This window comes from Glossina fuscipes, unplaced genomic scaffold (genome assembly GCF_014805625.2).
Source record: "Glossina fuscipes isolate IAEA_lab_2018 unplaced genomic scaffold, Yale_Gfus_2 1, whole genome shotgun sequence".
Classification (NCBI taxonomy): Eukaryota; Metazoa; Arthropoda; class Insecta; order Diptera; family Glossinidae; genus Glossina; species Glossina fuscipes.
The window spans coordinates 6,581,796-6,604,733 of NW_023998415.1; the positions used below are offsets into that span (position 1 = coordinate 6,581,796).

At 33.8% G+C, this 22,938-nt stretch overlaps 1 protein-coding gene across 1 annotated transcript; it reads right to left on the minus strand.

The window, feature by feature from the left end:
- Positions 1–1,053: 1,053 nt before the first annotated feature.
- Positions 1,054–22,628, minus strand: LOC119632229 (LIM homeobox transcription factor 1-beta). Its single transcript, XM_038025036.1, has 4 exons — positions 21,896–22,628; positions 2,735–2,933; positions 1,387–2,051; positions 1,054–1,316 (listed from the first exon to the last, which is right to left on the minus strand). Exons 1-4 carry the CDS (start codon positions 22,626–22,628, stop codon positions 1,054–1,056), a joined length of 1,860 nt encoding a protein of 619 aa, XP_037880964.1.
- Positions 22,629–22,938: the final 310 nt, after the last annotated feature.

A 22,938-nucleotide genomic window follows, 5' to 3' on the forward strand; every position in this document is an offset into this window, starting at 1 on the left:
AAAAAAAAAAAAAAAAAAAAAAAAAAAAAAAAAAAAACGAAAAGAACTAATTTTTCATATTTCATAATACTGGATGGGCGCGGTCGAGTTTTTGTATTTTTACAACAAGAATGGATAGTGGAAATTTATATGGCGAATGTGTGTTGTACTCTATGAATAACAAGCAAAGAACACGAAAAACAAAGGCATTCACAGTTTCACACCTAGACAAAGACATTTGCTCTATGAAAAGTTTAGGTATAAGCGATATTTTCATTTTTGAGAATGAAAGAAAGAAACTTCACCACAGAGACTACACAGTTGCGCTGATAGACACATGGACGCAAGGACTAGGAACGTACATATTTCCGAATTCGAAATTGGCCAAGAATTTGCCAATATACTCTATATTAGGGGGTTTTGAACTTTCCTTCTTTAGGTCATGAAAGTTTTGAAATAAAATAATGAATTCATGACACACTATCTAGTTAAGTATCCCATGGAATTTTTGTAAATTTATCTGCTGCAGCTTGGACCGCAGACGTGCCCTCAGTTTACGTTATACTGTCGGCGTGTCCTTCTATCGAAAATACTCCTCATCCTTCGGTGATGGGTATTAAAAAAAAAGAAGGGAATTAGCGGAATTTTCACGGTTGATTGGGAAACTGAATTTGCAAATTTGCTTGAAAATAAAAGTAATTTAAATAAAGGTTACACAAAAAGGCAAATGGAAAAGCGCCGACCCGATGAACACTATATAGCATTATATAAGTTTTTACTCTATTGAATACTTTTTTTCATATAATGCATGCAATATACGTTAATATGTTTCGCCCTTATTTTCATTGTATATGTTAAGTTGGTTTCTCTCCCCAGATGTTCATGCAATCAAGATATTCTGTTATATAAATTTGTGTGTTTTTTTTAACAAAATGTGTTTTGAATAGCTATCATAGCGGTGATGGATATTAAAAGATTCGATCAAAACCGAACATAGCACCCATAGCTGTTTTATCTTTAAATAATGCTAATAAATTCGTGAATATTTGAAAAGAGCAAGAGCTTAACGTTTTTTTAGGATCCTCCCTGAAAGTAGGAATTTTGCATAAGATACAATTTATCGATGGGATTCGTTAGGCTGTTATTTAAATTGGCCAACATATCGTGCGGATGACTGTGATGGTGATGTTGGTTATGATGTCCTGACGAACCAGTCGATCGCAGTTCCAAATTGTTAAGTGACAATGAGTCAGTGTCATCGTCCAAATTATCAAAATTGCTACCATCTAAAGATAAGTCGGAACTACAGAAGCTGTCATTGGAATTGGCAGGATAATCTATATATATAGAAATGTATGCGTTGAAAATAAAAATTCGATTTTTTAATCAATTTACTCATTTTCTTACCGTCTGGAGAGAAAGGTATATTTGGATTTAAAGGTTGACTGACGTAATTGCTACCATCTAAGCTCAAGTACAGATTTTCATTTAGACCTGTGCAACCAATTTCTTGCTTAATTTCATCTTTATCTAGTTTTTCCTTGTCCTTGTCTTCCGTTCGTTGACTATTGTTATTACCGCCGCCACCGTTGTTGTTATTATTCTTGGTTTTACGTTGAATTTTTTTCATTTTCGCGCGTTGATTTTGAAACCATACCTGCACCACTCGTACGGATAGACCGGTATCTTTGGCCAACGCCTCGCGTACTTTGCGACAAGGCTTCGGTGACTGTTCAAATGAAGCTTTGAATTGCTTTCTTTGCTGTGAAGTTAGTATAGTTCGCGGCCGTTTTGGCCCTCGCCGACCGTCGCGTGGCCTCAACATATCGTCATCGTCTAAGCCTAGATAACCGCAGTTGTGAGCAGCAAAAAACAATTCTTTCTCCAAGTCATGACGAAAACAAAGAATCTGACCATCACGTAGCAAAAATTGTTCGCCTTTCTGCAGCGGCAAACGACAGGCGAAACAAACAAAACAAGATAAATGAAATATTAAAGTAGGTAACGGCCGCATAACCATATCGTGCGCTAAGATAGGATGACAGCAGGCAGCGCACTTAAAGCCAAAAAGTCTGAAAAATAAATTAAGAACATCTACTTAACTTAGATATAAACTTAAATTTAAAGGAAATTAGGGTCAATTATACAAACAAGCCCACTTAAAAAGTTTATTCAAGAGATAGTAGCAATGATTTGTCAAAAAAAAAAAAAAATGTTAAAAAATGAATAAATAAATGATTAAAGGAAAAAAGCAACGTCTGCGTCCTATGATCGCCTAAAAACCGTCGATACAGGATTCCTCATTGCGAACCTTTTATAAAGAAAGCCAAACAAAAACTATATAGGTTGAGAAGCATTAATACTTGAAAATGTTTGCCTCAACAATATAAAAGAGTGTAGGCGTCTTAGTCGATCGTTTGGATTAAGTGTCCTTAATGTTGTGTTATTATTAAATGTTTTGAACTATCTTTGCTTGAGAGTTTGAGAGCTAAGATCTATTTAACCCTATTTAAGGTTGAGTAAGAGATTCAAATAATTTTAGATTTTAATAAACTTAGGAAAGATGGGATCTAGACTCATATATAGCCTGATCTCAACATAAATAGATAACTCGGTTCCGTAATTGTTAGCAAAAACAAGCGTACTCAACATTCTCTGATTATAAAATTAAAATCTAATAAAGTAATTTTCAAAACAAAATTTTTTAAATATCTTTTTATTACAATTATTATTTTCATGCTACAATTTCACTTACCTGTCATAATCCATTTTACAGTACAATTTTGAGTTGCGCACGTAACACGTTTGCCGCAATTGCATACCGCAATAGCAACAGGCCAAGCAACTTTCATGCCAATTTGTATGGCCAACATTCATTAAATATCGATCGTGAATTTTCTGACCGCAACCTTCGCAGACTTCAAAATTCTTTTCACATTTAATTTGATCGACTTCTGAAAAATCACAAAACATAAATACGAATATAAGAAATGATTGAAGAATCGTATTCTTAGTTACTTTTCAATATTTTTGTTGTTCGGCAAGATATTGCTTCCCCATAACACGAAACACAATGCGGCCCGTTTGACTTTGCTATTTATTTAAACGAGTCTCGTATACGATTGCGTAATAATAATAATCTCTATGCTAATGCTCTTTAATATAATTATTTTCGTAAAGCCTTAGTACGAAACGGACACATGCTAATACGGTTCCCAGTTTCGGAATAAGAAAAGGTAGCAAAATCTCATAAGTTGTCCAAATCCATATAGTTGTCCTCATTTTAAAATGTGAGATACTTTTGTTAAAACATTTGGAGTGGGCGCGGCTGATTTTTTCTATTTTCAAAATAAAAATTTTAATCGCTTCGCTGTGTGTCTCCTTGCAAAAAGTTCAAGTCAATCCTAAATTCTTTTGCAAATTTGTAGGCGATATCTTCATTCTCAGTAACGGGAGAATGAGAATGTTTACCACCAATACTATACAATTACGCAGAGAGAGAGAGAGAGAGACAGATGGACGGACGAACACATGGACATGAATATATATACACATCACGGCTAAGATCCATTTCATATATTTTTTATATCTATCGTCTAATAATCGCAATTTGAAAATGGACTATGGAAGTTTTACATAAACTTATAATAAGCGTTAAATTTGGAACCTGTAAGTAATAGTTTGCCCATAGAATATGAAAAGCCAACGTAATTTCCTCGCATCTGGACTAAAATGGCTGGATTGGTATGACACCGTTTGAAAGCATAAAATTTCGAATTTATTGGCTCATTCGGTTCGTGTTCGTATTCGTGCGATAACATAAGAGATAACATGGGATTCGAATCAAACTAAACATCATTTTTCGTCTTCTTCTTCTATTAATAATTTGTATTGAACTTATTTTTCTTACTTCATCAATTACTAGCACCTTACAGCTTGAAGACATTTATAAATAAAGTGGGATGTTAGTTGAGGAGGAGCTGCTACCGATAGCAACATAACGGTTTAAGAAAACAATTGAAAACGCATGAATCAAATGTGTGTATATATGTATGGATACATATATAAAATTTGTATCAGTGCGCGCATATTGTAAATTTCTTTGGTAAAAACAAGTTTAAAAAATTTAATGACAAAAAAAGATTACAAGCATTATTGCATAAACAATCCAGGAGTACGCTCGCCGGTTTAGTGCTAGCTTCCATTGCTGCATCATAGGCAAGAACTAAGTGATTGTAAGAATTTCTTACAGTGAGTTTTACTGCTTAAATTTAGCAAAACTTATTTTCTTCTCAAAGATCTTATTATTATTATTGGGCGTAAGCTATTAAAAATGAGATGTTGTTGCTATACAAAGGCTTTCTTTTCATAAGTATCTTATATGAGAAGGGGTTTCTGAAAATATACCTACAGTATGCTATTTGTATTTAAAAAAGTCGTTTTACGGGAAGCAAATCAAAGCATTTTTAATAAATTCCTCTCAAAACACATTAGTACACTATACCAAGTTTTGTTAAATGATAAAAGATATATAATTTGCGAATTGTGCATAAGTGCAGACGGACAGAGTTTAGAAAACGATTTCGAATCGATTTCGATCGATTGAGTAAATGGTATGCCTAAACTCTTCTGAATGCCACCTAGATCCGGGCTTAGGCTTAATATACTCTCTACCAGAAACGGTGCAGAATATAGAAGAGAAGACTCGTTTATGGGAATGCAAAATGTGGTCTCTTAAAAAATTATCGCAAATTCAATGAAAGCGTTTATGCATAGACATATATTGTACCTTCATCCATTTGTGTTATTATACACTTACAGTAATTCCTGCTTTAGTATTGAACGCATTTACAGTTTTGTGAACATTAAATATATCTCATAAGGGCAAACAGGAACTGAAGTGGCTCTAACCGAATTATTAATATGCTTCGCCTAAACTAAAAAATGCGTTCGTGAAAACAATTTGGTCGTGTTCGTCTTAATAATTATATGCCAAGAGATTTATACAGAGCGATCGTGAAATTTTGATTATTTTACATTTGGTCTACCTTTATAGTCAATTCGAAACTATATTACTCCGGTTGCCAAGGGATCCAAGAAATGATAAGATATAAACAAAAAAATATGTATTTTCGATTAAAAGCAAAAGATTCCGAGTTGATTCTGTTGAGTATGTACACCAAATTTTGTATTTTAAAATATATGTAATTCGTTTGCCTTACTTACACGACACTTACAATGTCGAAATAATTGAAAAATAAACTTTGCGTTAAAATTCCAGTTAGCTATAATATTAAAAAGCTCGTATACTTAATTTATTCCCATTAAGCAATCGCTTAATATGCTCAAGTACAGACAGACCGATCTATGTTTGCGATATTTTTAGGGGATTAAAGTTACGCGCTTCAGGCGATTTTCATGACGAAAAATACACAATTGCTTTAAAACTGACTTTTTTTTTTTTTTTTTGCTTTGCGAATACCAAAACCCCTACGAATATGTCAGTCCATAGTCCATCCATCGAGCTCTTGTGATCAATAATATCAATTAATATCTAAAGATTTGTCGATTCAAAAACTCGCCACAACTCATATAAGAAGAGCGAAATTGTGATTAAATTGACTCAAAAAAATCGTACACTGATCAAGAATAATTACAGTCCTGAATTACAGTTCTGAAGTTTAATGATTTTTTCGACGGTTGTAAAAGAATTCGCAGAAAAAATATACTGTCTCTCCTTAAGAAGGGTGTATAAAAGTTTGTTTGCGAAGAGAAAAAAAAATAGCACAAAACGCTCTGCCTCTAACTCTGGCGTTAGAGCCTTAACGATAAAATACGAGCTCAAGAGCGCGGTTGGATTTTGATTTATGTTTCTGTTTCATTTAACATTTTCGAACAAAGTAACAAGTGCCGCAATAAAAATTATGATATTCTCACATAACCAACTCCGATGTATTTTATAGAAAATGTAGGAAAAAGTAAAATGAAAATAAAAATGAAAATAAAAATGAAAATGAAAATGAAAAACTTAAAAGACCGTTTCCATATTGATGCGCATAGTAAATCATAAAATGGAATTTGAGCAGTGTTTGCGAGAGCACAAATACCAGGCGAAAGAATAAAATTCAGTAAATATAATAGAATCCTAACATAAAAGCTTTATCGTTTATTGTTCGTTTGATTGCACAATAGAACGGCGCAGACAAAGCCAATATTTTGTTGCACTTTACTTTCAAATTCAAATTTAGAAAGCAAAAAGAAAAACAACTACGTACGGCTGAAGACGAATCTTTATTATTTTAATGTTAAATTTCAAATCCGGATTCTTGTACAGACGCTAAAGATGACAAGCCCCGAATAATATATCTGGATATCATCCTACCTCAAGCACTTGCGTTCGCAAGAATAATTTTGGCAATTAATCTACTTTGCTAACTTAATGATAACCCTTGGAAAAAGTGAATATATATAGTATATGTAGAAAAGTGGGGAATTTCTTTCCAACCAAAGGTCGTCATAGATATGCGAAAGCATTCTTACAGTGTCGTCATAATGCCGAAATTGCATTAAATGCGCAACTAATGCTTTACAAATCGAACAAAGGATTTAATGTAACCCAAAAATGCACTAATCTCACTTACCTCCCTAAAAAGGCACAAATCTTGTGTAAAAATTTATAAACCTCTATGCATTTGTTATATTAAAATACAAATTATTTGTGTTTGATCCAAAAAAAAAATCACACAAGATAATATTTGCAAACTTTATTAACAACTTTTTATTCTTTATCTTTATTTATTATGAATATATATACATATGACTGAATTACTGAGTTGTGGCGAAAGTGATTGCAACAACTTATGGTAAAATAGATCGAACGGTGTAACCTTATTAAAATGACGGGTGGGCTATCCAATTAGGACAACCAAGTTACTTAAAAAATCGGTAAACGTGCTTCATGTTCATGGCCTGCCAATATTTTGTTCAATAAAGACTTTAGAGCATTTTTAAATCTTAAATCAGATCCCCATCAGATCAATCGTTATAATCAGTTAAATACTGAGCCAGCAAAGAAATTCATTGATTCCACAATTAGGACAATATTGTTTATGCCCTATAGAAAATTTTAAATATCTATCACATATAGCCCATATAGTCTCGTTCTGTGGTCAGTCGAGTAAATCTGAACATTTTTTGCAAAAAAAAAAAATTTCTATGATTATCATAAATATTTTAGAGTTAATTGCTTGCTCTGTTCTTCTTCTCTTATTAATGAATATGAAATTTTCATTTTTTTTAATAAACAATCTGACAGTCGATCGAATTACCAATTAAACGGGTGCAAGTGCGTGCAGGAAATTGGATGATCAGATAGCCGAATAGACAGATCAATGTAGTAATAATCGAGCTGAGAGTATAAATCTTACGGAATATATTTACATTTTTTCACGCTTATGATAACAGCTACGTATTACGTTCCAAAACGATCCAATCTTTACGTAAACAATGAAAAACTACACTTAAAATCCGGTCTATAATTACCCCCGTTTTGCATATAATATTTCCGTAGTTGATATTGTCTATTGATAATTCCGTATACTGTATATATATATATATCTACGAGTAGATATCATCAACAAATGAAATGTTAATTTACTTAACATTTACATACTCATCTCTTTATTAACTAACTCTAACTAACTCTTAGCTTTGGTTATTGCGGTGATAAGAATTTATTACGATAATAGGGTAATAGTGGTTAAAATAGCGCGGAATGGAACGATAAGGAAAAGGGGAAACTAAGTGATAATAGGCTCTCTTCATTGATTATATTTTACTTATTTGACCCAATTCAGGTTATCTATGCAAACATTAATTATATCAATTATTAATTACATCTATAATTAAAACAAAAGAGAGAGAGAGAGAGAGGAAGAATGCATTAGACATTGGTCATTGTAGACTTTGAAATAGTGTTTTTAATTTTCACTCTTTAGATTGCTATCTTAATTTTTGCAAAAAGCGCCAAGCGAATATCGGAAAAACAGTTCACAATTCTACAGTGATCAAATATTTTTGTTACATATATGCGTTCTATGGTGTTTTTGGAATACAAATTTCATAGATCAATAAATTGCGGTAACGGACACAAAACAAACGCTATATACTAAATTTTTTTTTTCTCATACATCGTTAATCGCTGAGCAATGTAATATATTCAATCAAATGACTCGACTTCGATAAAATAAATTTAGCGAACACTTAAACTTGCAAAGGTTTGATGCCAATGGCAATTAATTAAGAATTATTTTGTTAAAAGGGTCAGGTGTAAAAATAGAATTGTTTAGAACGAATTAAAATAAAACAGGTAAAAAAGTTATATTCGGGCGAGATCGAATCTTTTATACGCATCACCGTTAGCCCAAAAAGGACAATAAAAATAAAAAAAAAAAATTAAATTTTCATGCTCCATAATATGGAGTGGGCTTAAACGATTTTTTTGTATTTTCAAAACAAAAGTTTTTACCGTATATGCGTGTGGGTGTTGTAGGCGTGGTAGGGATATCCTTCGAAAAGTTTACATCAAATTTGTGGGTGATATCTACATTCTTACTAACGGAAGAATGTTTATCACAGATACTGCATAGGTGCGCAAACCGGCAGATGTACGGACACGAAGAACGGACAGACATGTTTCGGTGCATTTAAAATTTGAAACTGACCAAGTATTAATACACTTTGTGGGGTTTTTGTAGCTTGTTTCTGTGTCTCATAAAGGTATTGCAAAAAAAAAAATTAACTTTTTATTATAAATAATGAGCAAAACAAAACCAATATTTTATTTTCTTTGAAAAACAAAGGTATTCTCAGGTAATGTGGTGCTGTGTCAACATGCGTACAGGAACTTCCATCGTTTCTACCAAATTTCCAGTTGATAACTTCATTTTTGCGGCCAGAAGAATTTCTATAACAGACATTATGCAGACGGACAGACGGACATGCATAAATCGATTTAGAATTTGACGACGATCGAGAATATTTACACTTTGTGGTGGTGGTGGTTTGATGTTTCCTTCTGAGCGATGCAAACGTTTTGACAAAATGAATATGCCTCTCATCACTTTTGGCGATGGCTATAAAGAGCTTTCGTAACGACGCTAAATCAAATGAAGTCATTTACATGTGAAGGACACGTTAAAATATACTTTATCATAATTATAAAGCGAAAGATATTTTAAGAGATACGTATATATATATATATATATATATATATATATTATATATATAGATAAAAAGTGCACATACATATATGTTCATTCTAAAATACATTTGAATGTGAAGGGATGTGAAAACCGGAGAGCATGTCACTTAAAAATTCCATCATTATATAGTACATATGCGATTATGAATACATACAAAACATATTGTTTCCCTTTCACTATTTCGATGGGACTAACTGCGTTCGTAAGGCGGCAAACCAAGCAAAGACAAAAAATGAACAGTAAAGTCTTTGTCGAATATGTTCTATACGATTGTATATAGTGTAGTGCTAAATGAGCTTGTTAACCAACTTTAAATAAAAAAATTCCTTAATTATTAAAAAAATTCTTATTAAGCGTTTGATTTAAGTCTATGGTATGTATGTGTCCATCGTTGTATATGAGCTTTTCATTTACGATTGTTGGATCAATTTGTGACATTAGTAGTATTTAACTGCATTCGAGCACAATTTGAACGCAGGACAGCTGAACATTTGGAGCTAAATAAACTATATGTCTGTTTACAAAGTTGACTTTGTGATCTTTCATCGAGAGTTTTACTTAAGGTATATCATATCTTTGGCATAATCGCTGATACTATATCGATACAATATCCTTTATAGAAAAAATAAAAATGTAATTTTCCCTTTATTTAGTTAGCATTAAACTAATAATAATAATAATATAAAAAGAACTAAAAGGCTTTTCTACTGTTCGTCGTCAACAACAAAAGCTTGTTGGAATCCAAGGTTGTCTTAAATAAAAATTAAATTGCCTGCTCCCGTACCTAATAGCTTTAAAGCATTCGTATCGTTTAAAAAATAAAACAAAAAAAAGAAGTAGAAAATAGAACAAAATCTAATCTAACTGATCGATGCACGCACATATTTGTTTGCATAAATATGTAAATATAGAGACAGATATTTGTTTATATGTTTGTAAAGATTTTGACTTGCTACACTTTGCGTATATATTTCTATATACGAATTATGTTGGGTTTTTTGTATGTTGCTCTTCATGTATGTGCAAACAGGAGTTCAAAAGAAGGCAAGAACTGAACATTACATGGTTGTTTTTATACCCATCATGAAGGATGAGGGGTATATTCATTTTGCCGAAACGTTTGCAACGTCCCGAAGGAACCACCAGAGACCCCATAAAATATATATGTTCTTGATAAGCATTAAATTCGAAATCTAAAATTAACCACGTCCGTCCGTCCGTCCGTCCGTCTATGTAATGTGTGTTGTAAGCATTCTCCTGGCCCCAAAAATGAAGCTATCGATTTCAAGTTTGGCAGAAATATTGGAAGTTTTTACATGCAGCTTGATATTGAAAACGGGAGCAAGCGGTCGAAAGATACGCCTATAGTACTATGTAAACTGAAAACACTTCGGTTTTTCCCTTTTCAAAAGGAGTAAAAATTTTTGTTTTTATTATCTTCACTCATCAACTGCATTAGATAAATTTATAAAAATTCGCCCATATATTGTATGGGTAATGCTTTACAAATATGGGAAAAATTGGCGACACCTATTTAATTATATAGTGCGTCTTAAATTCATTATTTTCTCAAAACTTTTATGGCGCACAGAAGCAAGACTTAAATGCACTTAAGCATGTGCGTCTACTTACCTGCCCATGTATCTATCTACCCAACTATGCAGTATCTGTAGTGAACGTTCTCTCATTCTTAAAAATGAAGATAGCGCTGACAAACTTTGCAGAAGGATATGAAAACTTTCGAAACTTTTTAAAGAGCCCACGTCTTTCTAACAACAACTGTGAACATCTATGTTTTCCGTCTTCTTTGCTTCTTATTCATAGAATAAAACACGTTCACCATGTAAATTTCCACTTTCCATTCTTGTTGTAAAAATAGAAAAATTCGACCGCGCCCACCTAACACTATAGAGTATGAAAATTTACTTCCTTTCCTTTGTTTTAGGATCACGATGATGCGTATAAAAGATTCGGTCACGACCGAACATAATTTTCTTACTTGTTTTTCTATACATTTTTTCGTTTATAAAATATGCAGTTCAAATACATAGGCAATATTGTAGGAAAAGAAAGAAGAGGATAAACAAAGCATGAGAGGAAATTCGTTATACAGAGAAAAATTCCTAAGATTGTTGTTTCTATGTGGTATAACAATAAGGCGTATGGTGGTTTTTTTGGGACTTTGTTATGCCCATCACCGAAGGATGAGGGGTATATTTATTTTATCAATACTTTCGCAACGCATAGAAGGAAACTTCACAGCACCCACAAAGTATATATACTTTTGGTGAATATTAAATTCTAAATCGATTTAAGCATGTTCGTCTGTCCGTCCGTGTCTCTGTCCATTTGTGTAATATCTCTTGTAAGCATTCTCCTGGCCGCACAAATGAGACTATCGTCTGGCAGAAACTTTCGAAGTTTTTACTTGCAGCCTGGCATTGAAAATGTGCCAAATTGGTCAGAGGACGCGCCCACAGGACCAAGTAACCTGCAAAACATCTCGATTTTTCAAAAGCAATAAAAAAAATGGTTTTGTTTGGTCATTACTTACATATTATAAGAGATAAAAGCATAAAGATTTGAACGTATATTCTACGGGCGATGCAAGACCTGTAGAAAAATGTAAAAAGTTAACCACGCCTACCCAATATTACAGGGTATCAAAATTAAATTGTTTTTTCAATACCTTTGTAAGGTGCAGAAACAAGCTTCAAAAACACCATAAAGTGTATAAATTTTTGGCAAATTTTAAATTTGGAATTCACCTAAAGATGTCCATCTGTCCATCCGTCTGTCTGTCTGCGCACCTGTGTAATATCTGTGTTACAAATTTTCACGTTCGTGAAGAAGGATATGTCGCCTATAAATTTGCAAAAGAAGGGCTTATAACGCGCATATGTCTATACAGCCAAAACTGAGAACATCTTTGCTTTCCGTATTTTTTGATCGTTGCTCATAAACTACAACAGATGAACAGCCACTCCCACGCAATATTATGGAGTTCAAATTTATATTTTTCCTTGGTTTCAATTTTCTATAGGATAACGATGATGGGTATAAAAGATTCGTTCGCATGCGAATATAATTTTCTTACTTATTTTTCGTAGTCTTGTTTAAACATAATTTTACTTAATAGATAATCAATTATTAAGTCAAAATTAAAGTAATTTTATTTAGGTAGTTTTAATAAAACACGTTCGCAACATCACCAAGAGAAAATTTATAAAATTTCCGCGAAAAAAACGCTTTCGCAAATTCATTAAAGGTCAAAGCAGTATAAAGTTTTCTAAAAAGAAATTAAAAAAAAAAATGTTTTGAACTTCGTTAAAAGTAAGGGAAAAAGAAAAAGGCAATGGATTTGATTGCGTAATATGGTCAGAGATTGACGCTGAACTTTTTATACGCCGGCTGTGTAAGAATGTTTCTACGCTTTTTACAGTGTTGTGTTGCGAAGGGACGGTGATGCGAAGCCATTAACACCAATTAATACTAATGTGTCCGTTAATGAGATAGGCAGTGAACTTCCAAAGAATTTCGCCAATGCAAAAATATATGTAATGAGCGTCCAGGAGCGTTGCTGTCTTAAGCAAAACAAAAGTTCTTTTATTTGCTTCGTTCGTCAGTTTGAATCGACAGTTATTCCATCTTCGCATTCCATTCATAATTTTTAGGAAAATATTCTGCTTTGCAGACTAAGCCTTCATTTGTAATAGGAATGACTTGGAAATAGTAGTTGTGCGATCTAATAAGCTGTTTCGGTGCGATTTTTAGGTAAACAAAATGACTTTTTATTTTTACCACCGAAGAGCTAGCAAAGGAAGCTATCTTTAAAAAAATCGTTTTTCACGGATTTTCGAATCTGAAGACTACACCTACATATTGCTTAACACTAAACGTACTATAATTGGCATAAATAGTCATTTTTGAAGTTTTGGAAAAAGTTTTTTACATGACATCATCATTCAGACTTTTCATCTTTTATTATAATTCAGATGCAAAACATCTTTCTTTACTTATAATACTTTAATCTTTTTTATATTTTAGCGATAAATTTTTGGCACAAGATCGCAGCTCAACTCTTCGGTAAATTTCCAAGTCCACTTTATTATTATGAAAGCTTGTAAATAGGAATGATTACGCTGGAATTACGCTGCTGAATCATTCACTTGCACACAAGAGATTTGTGTTTGTAACACATCTTACGTTTTCAAGTTGAAGCATGATTGATTACCTGGCACTTTGAATGGAGTGAATAATATAAATGACTCCCTTCGCGATGCTGATGCTTGCGAATCCTCAAATATCTATTAAGGAGATAGAGATGAAGTGAAGACACGTGTGAAGGACAAAGGAGAATAAGACTGTTGTGAAGCGCTGAAAGTCAAGATGATTCGACTGATGGCATCATCTAGCAAAAAGTACGAGGATACACGATCTAACAAAGAAAACACACAAACAAATATCTCTATATCTACTTAATTTCCTTTCACCCATTGACGATACACTTGTATCAGTAATATTAGCATTTAGCTTGTTGATATTCTGTTTATATTGACAAACACTGAGCCCCTCAAAATAGCCATCAACTACAGATTCCATATCTTCTTTGCTGGAAAATCTTCGAAGATCATTGAGACCGCTTATCAAAGTTTACGAAGGGAATATGGTTCGTGTGGCTAAATGTGTCCAATAGGGTGCACGAGAAAGCAATTTGCACTTTAACTGTTCGATATTAAGCCATTGCGAGAACAGATGTATGAACTGGTGCAATATCTTCATGTTCAACTTCGCAGTTCGTACGGCCATTCAGCATTTTAGTCCAATACTATAAAAATTCGCCCAGAGACGAATTTAGTTCATTTTTGATATGGGTTCAGCCGAGAGCTTTCAAATTAAGCTATTGAATTTTACATTTCTACATAATTATCTCTAGAACTATGGACGTTTTGTGTATATCTCTCGCTACCTCTCGCTAGATCATCTTGATCCTATTTTTTGCGAAATCGTTATTTGCGAACGTATTAAATTAAACTGATCAGGACCATTTTTCGATCGAACATGTAAATGCTTGTGGTGAATATTTGGGTAACAGGCTTTACCGGGATTTGAGGGTTTTACACAAAAATATTAAAAATTGTGCGTGTCCATCGAGCTTGTCTCAGTTTCTAAGCTATAGTGGCCGTGTATGTAAACACGTCGCAATCATTTTCTAATTTTGGATTCTTAATTGATCGCGGAACGTACCTGCCAAATTTCAAATTCTTATCGTGATTTTTTTTCCTATGGCAATTTCCCAAAAAACGGATCAAAATCATCCCCTTTGATAGAAATATGTGTACATGTTATCGGTATATCGAAGCCTAGATCAAGCAGAAACCATTTGCTTATAGATAGATATTCGAAGGTGTTTTCACAGTAAGTAAAACTCACCAAAATATTTTGGAATATTACTACTGATGTGAGTGTTTTCTTTAAAAGACTGAAAATTAAAAAGGGATCAAAATGATGTATTGGGTAGGTGTAATGTTAAGCTTACTTTTGTCACTTATCATATTTTCAATAGCTTTTAAAACAATCAATTTTCAATTTTTTACTTGCTTAGAAATTCATTGAAGGAACCCCAGTGATGGTTGTCAAGCAAAAGCTGAGCCATGCAGTGCCATTCAATTTTAAGTTTTACATGCTTGGCACCAGTGAGCATAGTAATCTCTTTCTAAAGAACAATCGCCATCCATATCTTGGGTTTGAATAGCTCCGGGGCTACACTGACAAAAAATGATTTCACATCTGGGAAAGTAGTTATTTATAACTGTGATCCCTTATCCCGGTTTATTAAAAATGAACTATATTTTCTTCACTCGTTAATTGTGATTGTAAAGTGGGACACATTAGTAGAGTTTTATGTGTTGGCTTATTTCCACATATTCATATGTGAGTGTTTTTAAATGCGTAAAAGAAAAACTCCATTAGGGCGAAAACGGAATGTGAAGCCTCGGTATGCTTACCGTTAATAACAAATACAAATTTAAATTAGTTTGCAGTTAAATTATTTTTCAAATGGTTTGGACTTAAGACGCAAGTCGCTGTAACAGTCTTTGAAAAAGCCAATTTTTGACAATATGTTATGGAAATGAAGTGAAAGGTAATAGAATAATAATATTCGAAGAGGTTATCAATTATGTATTTAAGCATTAATTAAATATGCATATGAAAATAATATACGAAAACTTAAAAAAAAAAAAATATATATATAAAGAAAAGAAAAAAAACGCTTATGTAAGATTTTTTAAAAATGGGATTTGACGATTGAAAATTTCTATTATTTTTAGCCAAAAAAAAAAAAACAAAAAGATCTGTTATTAACAAAAAAAATATCTAAATTAACCTATCGAAAATATTCTAGATATTTCTTCTTAGTTACTTATAATAAATGAGGAATGCTGTTGAACGTTTTGAAAAATCGTGATTCGAGAAAAGTGTACAGTTTTTTACAAGCATTTTTTTCAACTTATAAAAAATTTTTCTCCTTCTCCCCCTTTACAGCATGAGCGGATCTGTTGAACCTGAGAGAACCGCATGCTCTTCACTTTACACGTTGCATAGTGAAGGAGAAAAAGACAAGAAAACTTCTATAACGGAATCCAAAGTCAATGCGAAAAAACCTTGTTCCAAACTATTCATTTCGTGACAGGAGGACTGGCTCTTTCCCATTCGCTCTTAGGCTCGTTTCTATGCAACTACGCTAAGTGGTTTCTCTTCAAAAAAAAACTTTTAAATGAACTTAAACGGTTTCTAAAGGCATCTGTTAATGGATTATTGTTGTTGAAAACAACATTTGACTTACTAGCAAGGATTCATTTGATACAGGAAGTCTTCTCGGATCTCTTGAGAAAAGCTTCAAAATTCCAGGGAAAAAATTCGAGACCAAAAAAAAATTTGACCAATATACATATACTACCTGACTGCAATTTTTCTACATGAAGGCAGTTTTGACGCCGGCTTTTTCTCGTAATAAGTTCCTGCATACGATTTCAATCACATGAATGATCGTACCGTCCGATGAAGAAATTCTCTTACTGATAAAGAATCTTGCTATTTTCATCAATAGAGAACTCTTCTCAAGCAACTAAGGGCTATTTTTCGAATTGATCAGCCCAAGGATATAAGTCACATCCTGCAGTTTTCCTATGTTTCAACTATTTCGAGTTTAAGATTGTCAATAACACAGACGTAGGTAAGTTGATCCCCAGACTGCCTTTGATCGAATATATAATCTATCAAATCTCCAATATGGGCTCTGAATGTTATGCAACGAATGGCAAAAAAAAAAAAAACGTTTCTCGGTTATCGCGGATAGTAACTGTAACAGCAATGAAGGTTTTGCACGTTTCTATTTAATCTGGCTTTCCTACGGTGCGAAAATCGCCACCTATAGGTTTTTTCCGTCAATTTGGCAATTATTCTAGATATAGAGGAAATATTCGATAAGAAACTCATTATTGCTCGAAGAGAATACGATGGATAATTAGGAAAATCATACCGACATAGACTTTTGTTGAAAGAATTGTTTTTTTTTTCTTTTTATATATGCATCGCAACATTCTGTCATTTGGAATGAAATTTTGATTTAATCCAAAATATAAAAATAGATAAATAGCAACACTTACTTTGTGCTTCACTTCATCTATTTAATTAGAATATTAGTAAATGATAATTTGGGAGAGAACAATTGAAATGCATTGTCAATTTAAGCAAACGTTTAAAACATTAACGAGAATATATTCAAAATGGAATTAAAATAACATTTTTTGCATAATTAGAAATAACAAAGTGGTTTGTTTCGCACACGAACAATTTTTGTTTACTCATACATCTCAAGATAACATTGTTTATATGCAGCGACATAAATGAATGTATGTGCATTAACATACCTTTGCATTTGCAAGATTAATATGTTAAGTAAAAAAGCTGAAGCAACACCCACCCAAGATATCAATGTGGATATGAAATTTACTTCTAACCATGTTGCATGCAACACTATCGTTGATTATATCGCTCCAACGTATTGTAAATAGGTGTGAACTTTTAGCAGCTCTCACCCGGCGAACAATCCTGTTAAGTGTGTTTTTATTTCGCTTTAAGTCACGCTTCTCATTGATCGGCGGAAGATTCTTAAACGATTAAGCTAGAAAACAGATTCATTCGTTTGCGCGTTCGTCTATCCGTCCGATCGACGACTTGCGATTGTTTTGCCTCGCTTTCTATGCATTTATGTCTCCGCTTGCAGATGGATGCAACCTGCTTGTCTGTCGTGCTTGCCTTACTATCTGCCTTTTATATAGTACAGGCGAAGAAATATATTTAATTCCCATACCAACGATGAATAAAGTGCACAAGTCTTAAAAGGCCGTTTTCGACAATTTTTTGGGCGGAAAATTATTTGCATAATAGGCGGGAACGTTATTGAGCGTATTTTTATATATCAAAGCATAAGTAAATAAAATTTGAATGTAACTAAATAATGGCAAAGCTGCGGCCATTCTCATGAGCCACCTATAATTTGAGCCGACGTTTTGAAAACAATGATTTTTGTGTGATAGCTGAGGGTTCGAATGAAAACATGCAATTCTCGAGCAAACAAATGTCAATCGTTTGTTAATAAACGATGCTTATCTTACGCTTATATCTTATCGACTTGGAATGTTAGTAAAATCGGTTAAAAAAAATTCGAGTAAAATAAAGAATAGAAGAATAGAATAGAAAATTATTTTTAATTTTGAAACGTTTTGTAGACAAGTTTTTTAATTACAATAAATTGTTTTTATTGTTTTTTTACTACAACAGGTCTATAATCCATCCAGGGTCATAAAACTATCATTTCACGTTCAAACATTGCTCCCCGCTGCCCTATCCTAAAAGATTTCTTATTAGAACCTGCCGTTCTTTCTGCATAAGTTAAAAAGAGGAACGCATTTTTTTACTCTCTATGTGCTACACGATGTGGGGAAGGAAAGGGCAAGAAAATGTCTAATTCTATAGTTGAATTCATAATTAGTATACACACACACACGCACATACACACACATATACTAAACCTTCTACTGGACTACTGGACTTAGAGCTGGCGGAAAAGAAAACAGAAGCGGTATTAATCTCTTCTACGAAGAAAATTGAGAAAGTGACTATCCAAGTCGGCGATACGAGAGTACAGTGTCAAGAAGCAATAAAATACCAAGGAGTGATGATAGACTGCAGACTCTCGTTTAAACGCCATTGCGCAATACATGGGCGAAAAGGCAGCGAAGGTAGCAAAGTCGTTGACGCGCTTACTGCCAAACTTGCGTGGCCCTAGGCAAGACAGTAGGAAGCTGATCGCAGATGTGGTAACGGCGACAATAATGTACGGCTCTTCTGTGTGGAACAAGGCTTTCGCTATCCCGTCATACACGAGAGACATACAAGCAGCATACAGGCTATGCGCTCTAAGGGTGTGCACCGGATATCGGACGGTGTCAGAGGACGCGGCCCTGGTTATCGCTGGTATGATGCCAATCGATCTGCGTGGTAAAGAAGGTCTGCATAGAGCCGAATTTCACAGACTGCCAGCTGAAGCGGCTAAGCAGCGAGTAAAACAGCGTTTGTTGGAAGAGTGGCAGGAGCGCTGGAGCAGAGCGGGTAAGGGTAAGTGGACGCATCGACTCATACCAGACTTACGGCCCTGGGTGAATAGGCAACATGGTGAGGTCGACTTTTATATGACCCAGGTATTTAGCGGCCATGGTTGCATTCGGTCCTATCCCGGTCCTGAATAGATTTGAAATAGAGCAGGACCCATTATGTAGCGTTTGTAAGCGCATCGAAGACGCTGAACATGTTTTCTTTGTCTGTCCGAAATACTATAACGAACGACAGAGACTACAGACGGAAATTGGAGTGTTACCTCTCCCCGACAATCTTGTGACAAATATGTTGCTTGACCTCAAAATATGGAAGGCGGTAGAAATGTTCGCCGCAAACATTATGCGTAAACAAAGACACGAAGAGCGTCATCGTAGGCTTTTAAGTAGTGCCTAAACGGCTACCCTCCCTGTGAAGGTATACCTAAACGGTCGTGCCACAGGGTAGGGAATAGGATAGGCGGTTTTTAGCGGGTTAAAGTCTCGCACTGCCCTAATGGGCGCCTTTTGATGGTCTTCCACCTCACAAAAAAAAAAAAAAAAAACACACACACACACACACACATATACATCTAATTTGTTAGCAGAAACACTTGCTGTTTTCGAATAGCCAGCAGTTTCTTGTCCATTCAACGATTATCGCGATGAAGCTACAGTAACGTGTTTTTGCTTGAAACTGCAAGTATGCTTGCTATCCATTGGTAGTCTTGCTATGTAAACGATTCTTGTTATTTGAAAAAGTGAAATGAATTTTTTTTTGTTACTTTTTCACAAAAATTCTGATTCTCGATCTACGCCTACAGCCTAAAGCTACTTTTGCCGCTTTTTCTTTTGCACCAAGCGTGTATTCCTTTAAAGTAAAGTAAAGACGGCGCTGAATTTACTTTCTATCAAGTTTTTATATTAAAACCATCAAGCATAGCTAAAAGCTCTCTTGTGTGTTATGCGACCTAAGCCTAAGCCGATTAAATTTTCGTTAAGTCGTTCCTTAATTAAGTTCCTAATTTTAATCAGGTATTCAAATCATACACGTTGCATATAGGGAGACTTACATTTTCAACGAGGAGACTTGCATTTTCTTAACCGGTTGACACGCCTCAAAATGTTTATTTACTATAGAAAAGAACTATTGTTTCATTCTTGCGATCGGAACAGTGGGACATGGACTACCATAGCATCGCCATTTGTTTGCGTATGCGCTTCAGACTGCTTTGCTAAAATTACCCATCAGCACTATGGCTTGTTGTTGTTCAAATAATATGCAAAGTGCGCTTTCACGGAAGAACGTATTAAATAGATAATCTATAGCGATTCATTTTCAAATATGGTTGGTTGAAGGACATAGTGCAAGTCTGCATTTTGAAATATTTCTGTGACGGCAGACACTTTGTTGTCCACACATGACAATTCTATTACTTTACTTGAGATGAGCGATTACAGATCAGATTAATCGAAAAATTGCCTGCAAGAAACGTTAAATAATAGAGGCAAAGTTTATGCAATCTATACGCCATTCTTCGGAGTCGCACGACGATGTAGGAGGCACATTAACTTACTCTTGTTATTGAACCTCAAAAGACGAAGTTACTCGCATAAAAGAGTAAGTAGTAAAATCTGTATTTTATTTATTTATTTATTTTTTTTTTTTGCAAGAGAGGGATAATGAGCGACGAAAATATTGAGTTTAGGTTTGGCTTCGAAAGTCATAGAAATGTTGTTAATAATGTACTTTTTTTACTTCCATTCTTTCACTTCACTATCAGTTTTATAGCCATTACTACCTGTTTGTCTTTTATGAATAGCACTTGTTTGCAGCTCTTTGCCTTCCTTTTCAGGGGACTTCAGATGAATTTTATTATCTATCAACAGTTCAATATCAATTGTTATAATAATCCCAAAATATTTCCAAAGCTCCAAGAAATAAGTTTACATTTATATTAAAAGTGTGTTCTTCAGGAACATTGCTCTAAATAACGTAATATTAGGGGGAACGCCACAACAATAGATGATTATTTACTTGTATTGGCAGTTCCTTATTTTCATATTCTTTTTTGCGATGCTCTAACCTAATCCCTATCTATCACAGAGAGATATCAACCTACACGATCTAGAGAGATTGAGGTTTTAAGATGTCTTCGGATGGTCAGCTTTTTTAACAATGACTTACTGTAGTTGGCTTGCGGACTGAGATTTAGATCAATACTTTACTAATCGGTTCTTTAGTATCGATTCTCATAAGAAGATGTTTCATTTATAAGGTCTCATTAAGAGATTAAGAAATGTTTGTTGCCTCACGAGATAACACTTCCTATCATTTCGTGTTACTGTTCTTACTGCGAAACAATTTCATTAAACTATTTAAAAAATCTTTTGAAGCCATATAATATTGGATAAGTTGCTTTCAACAAAAACAAAAACAAAAATAAAAACACAAGTCGGTTGAAATTAGAGGTAAGCATACCAACACCTTAATTTCTTTTTGCTCTCGAATAATTTCAACAAAATCTTTAGACTGAAAATAGTTAATGTTTTGCAATGCTGCTGCTGGTGTTGCTGTTGCTGTTGCTGTTGCTGCTCCTGCGGCTGCTATCATCGCTTGCTAAAGCATAATGAAGCCTCAAGGTGAAAATTTTACCGGAAATCTGTTTTATTGTATGAAAACTTTTTTGTGAAATATTTAATAACAGCAAAGAAAATGGCAACAGCATAAACAACAAAACCAATAAAAGGTAATGTCTGTTAAATGTCTAAAATACAGATGTGAAAAGTAAACCGGGTATGTGTTTGTGTGTGCTTTTTTATATGTACGTTAAGGTGTTAAATAAAAGAATTTTTTAAACGTAAAAAAAAAAGCATCAAAAATTAAACACACACAAACATATATATGTATATATATATATATATATATGTATATATATATATGTGTATGCATCCAGATATACAGAGAAGAAGAAATTGATTAACGTTACATACCAGTGCGTCCGTTACAATCTGTAACTTTTAAGGAGCGCAGTGCTGCTGCAGATGGAGCTGTTATTGCTACTGAGGAAGGTGTAGAGGATAATGATGATATCGGAGGCGCGAGCTTTTTAACATTATTATTGTTATTAATGCTGGTATTGTTGCTATCGCTACTGCTGATATTACTACTGCCATTAGCTAAAGACGTTAGCATAAGATTATGGTTATTATTACTGTTATTAGTCGAACATGTTGTCAAATTGTTGCTGCTTGTGTTGTTCGCTTTATTTAAAATCGCAGAAAGATTTTGATTTGGTGTTTGACTATTATTACCGCTTGAATTTTGATTGTTGGGCAATGGTGCTAAACAATTACTACTGTTTGATACACCAATAATAGCCGGAATATCATCACTTGGATTACTATTAAGTGCGGCTTGAGCGGAATTTAATGTAGTTAACGGGCAGGTAGCTAATGTAGCGTTATTTAAAGGTGGACATGCAGTTGGATGATGGGGTGAAGTTAACATTTGGTGGTACTGTTGTTGTTGTTGTTGTTGCTGTTGTTGTTGTTGTTGTACTTGTGTTGATGAGGGGTATTGAGTTATATTGTTATTGTTGGTGTTATGTGGCATTTGCTGTTGAGCTGGATTATCTAAAAACCGGGCACCGCCAAGATTTTGTTGTTGCATGTACAAAGAAGCACCATGATTTAGATTTGTGGGCATTGGATAAAATTCCAACATTTTCTGAATTATTTAATTTTTCCTTTTTTCTTTTAAAATTTATTGCAAACACATTTTAATTGACTGCCGATGCCTGTGTCTGTACTGAACATTTATTGAATTATTCTGTTTTGTGTGTATATATGGGTACATGAAAATTATTTGAACATTTTAGAAACTGGTAAATAGAAATAAACCTACGTTCGTTTCACTTATATCTTTTATTATTATTATTATTATTATTATTATTATATTTTTCCATTTTTTCATCTCTCTCTTGCTTTCTTCGTAATAATTAATCCGTAATTATAAACACACGACCACTGTTAAC

Coding starts and splice junctions, on each gene's coding strand:
- LOC119632229 (XM_038025036.1), bottom strand. CDS start 22,628: ATGTTGGAATTTTATCCAATGCCCACAAATCTAAATCATGGTGCTTCT. Junction 2,052..2,734: donor TGTAAAATGGATTATGACAG/GTAAGTGAAATT, acceptor TTTATTTTTCAG/ACTTTTTGGCTTTAAGTGCG. Junction 1,317..1,386: donor TATACCTTTCTCTCCAGACG/GTAAGAAAATGA, acceptor CTATATATATAG/ATTATCCTGCCAATTCCAAT.